General features: G+C 38.4%; 1 protein-coding gene across 1 annotated transcript; it reads right to left on the bottom strand.

The window, feature by feature from the left end:
• Nucleotides 1-330: 330 nt before the first annotated feature.
• LOC113238837 (chondroitin proteoglycan-2-like) lies at nucleotides 331-7,078 on the bottom strand (the record flags this gene model as incomplete). The annotated part of the gene is made up of 6 exons (XM_026475681.1): nucleotides 331-846; nucleotides 1,403-1,735; nucleotides 2,216-2,566; nucleotides 3,012-3,374; nucleotides 3,850-4,257; nucleotides 6,818-7,078. Coding segments are annotated over 6 exons (2,169 nt in total), but the record flags the coding sequence as incomplete, so codon positions are not given.
• Nucleotides 7,079-8,135: the final 1,057 nt, after the last annotated feature.

Raw genomic sequence — 8,135 nt, 5'->3', positions numbered from 1 at the left:
AAAAGGCCTCCACTCAGCTTATTTGTAACGAGACGTAGGGAAACATCTCGTTACGCTGATTTTCAGTGAAGCCAACAATTTACAGTTAAACAAAAATAAAGTGGCTTCGACCATGTAAAAAGAAAAATAGAGAATTTAATTGAAATATGAAAATTCAATTTAAAAAAGGAGAAACTGCGAGTACGTGTAGAGTCTGTGTGAGCGTGTATTGTGTGATCACTGAGTTACCATGTATGTGTGGTTGTGATATAAAGAAACTCGTTTATAAATAATAAAAGACAATTACAAACATATTTCTTTTGCAATATTTATTTACAAAAATACAAAAAGTATACAAATTTTTTTAACAGCATTTAGTCAGTAATTTATTGATTGTCCGTCGAGTGGTTTCGTTTAAACAGCCGGTTTAATTTTGTAAGTATTTCTCAGTTCGTCATCAACCTTGTCCCAAGGCAGGAAGATCTTCAAACCTTCCACATGCGCCGTGGCTTGCACATGTTCTCGTGCACAATTAGCGTTACAAATGAAATCACACAAGCCTGTGTTAGCATTGAAATGAAGACCTTCCGAGCAAGTGACTAGAACAGCTTCTCCGCCTTCGCATCTCCAGAGCTTATCGCAATCGGATTCGTGAGCCCATGGTAGACGGTTACATTCATCAGCGCAGGGGTTGCGATCATCGCCACCTTCCCCGCTGTCGCCACCTTCTCCACTGTCGCCGCCTTCACCGCTGTCGCTACTTTCTCCGCTTTCGCTACTTTCTCCACTGTCGCCGCCTTCTCCACTGTCGCCGCCTTCACCGCTGTTACCATTATTGCAGTCCACGTTTTCAGGCCAGTCGCAGACCTGTAAAATGATTTTTGAATTGTTAAACAGCGCAATTTTGGTATAAGCATTGAAGCCCTTCAAATTTTGTTTCGTAAGCCGATATTAATGGCCGTAACGTCGTCATCACCTGATACCGTGCTCCCATTACGGTAGGTACATGCCTGCCTTCCACTTGCTACGACCCCGACACACAATTCTCACTTTATCAATGCTTTTATACGAATTAGTCGGTAAGAGTATTTTTGAACTAGTGTTTCTTTTTGATGGCCGAATGGCTATTACTACATTAAAGTACATGAGTTAAATAGATATAAACAGTTGATAATCAATCTCAAACTAGGGAATTCCGTATACTATGAATACCAAAGCAATGGTAATCATTCCGTGATGCTTTCTGAAATTGGTTCTACCGATTTAAATTTTGTTGATTGATGTAAATATGAAAATGAATATATAAATGACCTGATATACATACGTCGGAACCAGTTATTACTTTAAACGTGACGTAGCAGAATTCGATTTATCGTTTACGTAATGTTATGGCATCGTTATATTCTTTTTGAAAGATACTTACGGGTCCAGGATTAGCATTGGGGTTGAAATAAGTACCAGGAGGGCACTCTCTCTCAACTTTTTCTCCGAAGACACAGTAGTAGAACTTGTTGCAATCACTTTCGTGAGGCAGCAGCCAATGAACATTGAAATCAGCGGGGCAACCGTTCTCCAACCAACCACCATCGCCGCCATCATCGCCGCCATCATCGCCGCTTCCATCGCCGCTTTCATCGCCGCTTCCATCGTCGCTTTGTTCGCCGGATCCATCGCCGCTTTCTTCGCTGCTTTCATCGGCGCCATCATCGCCGCCACCTCCATTATTGCAATCTACGTTTTCAGGCCAGTCGCAAACCTGCAAAATATATTTTTGATAATAAGCATTACTTAAATTAAATGATGTATTTGTTCTTTGGTGTTAATTTTAATATTTTTTTACTGGATATATTTTTTATAGAATTTCCCTCAGTGAATACAAATTGTACTAATTTTCATTACTATTTTAAAGTACACAAGATAAATTTAAATAAATAGTCGATAGTCAGCCTCAAATTAGGGAATTCCGTATACCATGATTACCAAAGCAATAGACATCATTCTGATATGATTTCTAGAACACCCAAACTAGTCTTAGAAATGGTATTTTCCGAAATTGGTCCTACCGATGTAAATATTGTAGATTGATGTAAACATGAAAATGAATATATACATATAAATGACCTGAATATACACATATGTCGGAACCAGTTATCACTTTAAACGTGACGTAACAGAATTCGATTTATCGTTTATGTCATGTTATGGCATCGTTATATTCATTTTTAAAGATACTTACGGGTCCAGGATTAGCATTGGGGTTGAAATAAGTTCCAGGAGCACACTCTCTCTCAACCTTTTCTCCGAAAACACAATAGTAGAACTTGTTACATTCACTCTCATGAGGAAGCAACCAATGAACTTCGAAATCAGCGGGGCAACCGTTCTCCAACCAACCACCATCATCACCACCGTCATCACCGCCATCATCACTGCCGTCGTCACCGCCGTCATCACCACCATCATCGCCACCATCGTCACCGCCATCGTCACCGCCGTCATCACCGCCACCATCACCGCCATCATCGCCACCGTCATCACCACCATCGCCTCCATTATTGCAGTCTACGTTTTCGGGCCAGTCGCAAACCTGTTAAAATATTTTTGATAATAAGGTTTCTTAGAATAAATGATGTATTTGTTCGGTGATGTAGTTGTACGGTGGTGTTCATTTTAATAATTTTTTAGATATATTTTCTATAGTATTTTTCAAGGTGTATACAAATTGTACTAGATTGTTATTACTACATTAAAGTACACAAGTAAAATAGATATAAATAGTTGATAGTCAGTCTCAAATTAGGGAATTCCGTATACTATTAGTGTTAAAGCAATGGAAAACATTCCGTGGTGCTTTCTGACATTAGTCCTACCGATGTAAATATTGTAGATTGATAGTAACATGAAACTGAATGTATAAACGCCCTGAATACATACATATGTTGAAGCCAGTTGTCACTTTAAACGTAATGTAACAGACTTCGATTTATCGTTTACGTTATGGCATTGTTATTATCTTTTTGAAAGATACTTACGGGTCCAGGATTAGCATTGGGGTTGAAATAAGTTCCAGGAGCACACTCTCTCTCAACCTTTTCTCCGAAGACACAATAGTAGAACTTGTTACATTCACTTTCATGAGGCAGCAACCAATGAACTTCGAAATCAGCGGGGCACCCGTTCTCCAACCAACCACCATCATCACCGCCATCGTCACCGCCATCATCGCCGCCATCATCGCCGCCATCATCGCCGCCATCATCGCCACCATCATCACCGCCATCATCGCCGCCATCGTCACCGCCGTCATCACCGCCACCATCACCGCCATCATCGCCACCGTCATCACCGCCATCACCCCCATTATTGCAATCTACGTTTTCAGGCCAGTCGCAAACCTGATAGAATATTTTTAATAATAAGTATTTTTTTAAATAAATTATGAATTTGTTCTTTGATGTTAATTTTAATATTTTTTTTACTAGACATATTTTCTACAATACTGTTCAAGGGGTATACAAATTGTACTAGATTTTTATTACTATATTAAAGTACACATGTAAAATGGATATAAATAGTTGATAGTCAGTCTCAAATTAGAGAATTCCGTATACCATGATTACCAAAGCAATAGACATCATTCCGAGATGATTTCTGGAACACCCAAACTAGTCTTAGAAATGGTTTTTTCCGAAATTGGTATTACCGATGTAAATATTTAAGATTGATGTAAATATGAAAATGAACATATAAATGACCTGAATATACACATATGTTGGAACCAGTTATCACTTTAAACGTGACGTAACAGAATTCGATTTATCGTTTACGTAATGTTATGGCATCGTTATATTCTTTTTGAAAGATACTTACGGGTCCAGGATTAGCATTGGGGTTGAAATAAGTTCCAGGAGCACACTCTCTCTCAACCTTTTCTCCGAAGACACAATAGTAGAACTTGTTACATTCACTCTCATGAGGCAGCAACCAATGAACTTCGAAATCAGCGGGGCAACCGTTCTCCAACCAACCACCATCATCACCGCCATCGTCACCGCCATCGTCACCGCCGTCATCACCGCCATCGTCACCGCCATCGTCACCACCATCATCACCGCCATCATCACCGCCATCGTCACCACCATCATCACCGCCATCGTCACCGCCATCGTCACCACCATCATCACCGCCATCATCACCACTATCACCGCCATCAACACCACTATCATCACCGCCGCCGTCTCCATTATTGCAGTCTACGTTTTCGGGCCAGTCGCAGACCTGTTAATAAACTTTTCGCATTAAATGTTTGTGAAGATAAAGAAAATGTACACAAACGTTTGTTACTTAATGCCTGACTAAATGGGTTAATAATAATAATAACTCGCATACACCCATCAGTTGGTGTCGGAACCTTATAAGCCGCTTTCCAAACGGGTCCTTTTTATATTTTATCGCGGGTGCCAAGAACATACACATAGACAACCACAAATTACATCCAAACTCACGAGAGAAATAAATGTAGGCCTTACAATTATTTCTCCGGGCACGGGAATCGAACCCGGGATCTCTGCGCGGCAGTTCGGCATGACAACCGTCCCGCTACTAAGGCAGTTAAAATGATGGAGAACTTTTCTCTCAACACGTTCCTTGCTGATGCTTTTACACCATATTATATATTAAAATATAGTGATAAAATTAAGGGGAAGATAGAAGGGAAAACAAAAATAGGAAGTCCAAGAATGGCGTATTGTGAATAAATAAAGAAGAAGACCAAAGTGAGAAGAAGTTCAGTGAAGTGAAAGAAGGAGCAGGCTATGAACCACACAGACAAGATTCTGGCTCTTAAATAGGTTTCTAATTATAATACCTGTTCCAATAATAAACAAATAGAATAATAACCGCTCACGCGATACATGCAGTCGTAGACGCATACCACACTTAGAGGTGCCGGTGATGATTTTATACCGATTTATCGGATATCAAAGTTATAACAGGTAAAAGAACTAATATTAATTGCTGTTTCGGTAACTACTCTAGCTAACCATAAAGTTTTTAATGTCTGGATCTGTCATTTAAAAAAAATAAACAACTTCAAAAATACGTCACGACAATCGTGTGTGTTATTGTTTGGGCTGGTGATTTCGGTGTTTATTTATTGAAAACATACCGTAACTAACAGTTTTTAAGTTTACCCTGAATATAAATGTTTATAAACTATACATTAAGGAGTAATTTCATGGTAAACGTTAGAACAACTCAAACGGAATATTATCATATTTACCCAAGTACACCAAAAATTTCATTAGTGCTTTTTAAATGCAGGATTTGCGGTGTATTACTGCATTTTATTTGAGATGTTTTTGTTGTAGTACGGAGGGTATTTATTTAGCAATGCAGAATAATAATTTTTATTTATAAAAACTTGTATTTAAACTGAATCCTTTTCTAATTTGCGAAACCAAATAGCCGCCATTTTGCGGTAGGATGAGCGCATCGCGTGAGCGGATAAGAATATTTTTTAAGATTTACATCAATATGCGTTAGTATAATAATGATCATATATTACGAGCTGTGTCAGCATTAAAGATTACATATTACAAATTCTCAAATATGAGGAAATGACAATTTTTCCTTCACTTCTCATATCTAGCTTACGACTCATGACTCATGACTCATGACTTGTCCACTAGCTGAATATTGCACTGTCATTTATATCTTGGGCATTTTCAAGACGAGAGTAAATAGTCATTATTTATGTGCGCATGCTCCACAGTCGACTTCAACGTCATCAAACACGCACTTATTTTTTTAATAAAAAATGAACATGTCGCAAAAATAATGACAACAAAGCGTGCGTCTCGGAGAAAGGTCACACAACTTTTGGAAATCTGTGAACTCAAGTTCGACCATTGTGGTGAACTATGCCCTAAACTATGTCCTTAGATAATTCGGTAGCGCCATTAACGTCCGTGTAGTTGATAACGACAATATCTTTATTAGTGTTTTTATCGCAAACAATATAATTTGCATTTACGATGAAAAAGAACAGAAGAAAGAACAATCCGCAATCAATTAAGCTGGTGAAATCAAGAACCAATAAATTATTATCTATGCATGTAATCGTTGGATGTTTGTATGATAACATGATAACATTGTGACTAAATTATATTTGGTACCATGGGGGGTTGTCAGCAACAAAAATACCTAAACTATTTGAATATTTATTCTTACCTCCCTCTTTCCCGCCCAGAAACCATACATGGGGGATTGGATCCTTATATTGTTGCTTTAAATGTCGTGTTAAAGAACACTTCCTCAACCGTCAAGTTTCATTATTAGAATAGGTATTATAATCAGCATCCTATTTAAGAGCCAGGCTCTTGTCGGTGTAGCCTCCACCACTCTCCTCCTTGACCGCTTTACAGCATCTCACTTTGGTCATCTTTTTTATTTATTCACAATACGCCATTCTTGAACTTCCTATTTTTGTTTTCCCTTCTATCTTCCCCTTAATTTTATCACTATATTATAATATAATAATATGGTGTAAAAGCATCGGTAAGGAATGTGCTGAGAGAAAAGTTTGCCATCATTTTAACTGCCTCCGTGGCCGGACGGTTGCCACGCCGAACTGCCATGCAGAGGCCCCGGGTTTGATTCCCGTGCCGAGATAAATATTAATATGGCCTACATTTAATCTCTCATGAGTTTGGTTGTAGTTAGTGGTTGTCTACGTGTATGTCCATGGCACCCGCGATACAGGGCTTCCCTAGTGCGAAATCTACTCTGTTTTGAGGCCCTATAGAAGTGATTAAAGGCAATAAGAGTAAATACTCACGGGTCCAGGATTGGCGTTGGGGTTGAAATAAGTACCAGGTGCACAGGTCCTTTCCACCTTGTTTCCGAAAACGCAGTAGTAGAACTTGTTGCAGTAAGTTTCATGCGGCAAAAGATGATGGACATCGAAATCAGACGGGCATCCGTTATCAAGCCATGGTCCTGTGTAGTCGTCGTCTTCGTCAGTGTCGCTTGTTTCATCGGATTCTTCGCTTTCAATTCCTTTGCCATCACAGTCGACGTTTTGAGGCCAATCGCAAACCTTAAAACATAATTCTAGTTAGTTTGGTTTTACTTTATTACTGTGACTGGCAACCTATTTGTCGTTCTTCGGATCTCCGACCGTGTTTGACTTGATTGTAGTTTTTGACGTAAACATTTTATATCGTCTTTAGGTGGCATCCACTCACATTGTATAACTATCGAAATTATTGCATGCATGAAAATTGACACTAGCATAGAAATTAAAATTAAATTAAAAAATAATTTATTCCTCAATCTGGTTCAACAATAGTAGATCAAGTTCTCCCATTAAGCAAATGTTTGTTTTTGTGGGAAAGCTTTGCAACTTCATAAAGCTTAAAACTGAGAATTTATAACAAATCAGTGGTAGAAATTACCTGATAAACAGATTGTGAACTTCGATCTATGATCTGAAATATTTAAGGCTAATAGCCACCATAACAAGGCTGTGGTATAAATATGCAATTGTAAAATGCGCAGAAGTGTGAAAATTGCTGCGCTTTAGTAGGGAATTTACATTCAGACTAATATACTTTTGAATGATACTCCACGCCAACACTGAATTCCATACGATCTAAATCCACTCAGGGATTAACGGAGACTCGATAATATATATCTTTGAGATATATAATTGTTTTGATGGGCCATCATTTCTGCTACCTTGGTTTTCATTTTATAATATAATGAAAAAAGCACGTAATTTGTATCTTTCTCATCGGGAATGTACATTTGAATATATAATAACTTTGGAGACACTTAGTTTAGAACACCGGATCCCAAAGATTTGGTTTAGGCAGAAATCAAAATTAGCATCGGTATAAATAAGTATGTTAGAAATAGTGCAGGAAAAGAGTAGCTTACCGAAGGGGAGAGACATTTGGGAATTTAATACGTCATAAAAGTTTTCCAAGAATCATTATAAAAGGGAAGATAGAGGTAAAGAGAGGCAGAGGAAATACAGATGAAGTTGTTTAGATCAGATGAAGGAAAACGTTGATGTCTGTATGAAGAATTTAAAGCTGGGACGATGAACAAAGACGGTTGGCGAAGACTCCACCGACAAGAATCCCGGTCTT

The sequence above is a fragment of the Hyposmocoma kahamanoa genome, unplaced genomic scaffold (genome assembly GCF_003589595.1).
Source record: "Hyposmocoma kahamanoa isolate Upper Pololo Valley unplaced genomic scaffold, ASM358959v1 98392, whole genome shotgun sequence".
NCBI classification, from domain to species: Eukaryota; Metazoa; Arthropoda; class Insecta; order Lepidoptera; family Cosmopterigidae; genus Hyposmocoma; species Hyposmocoma kahamanoa.
This window is presented reverse-complemented; position numbering and strand designations above follow the sequence as displayed.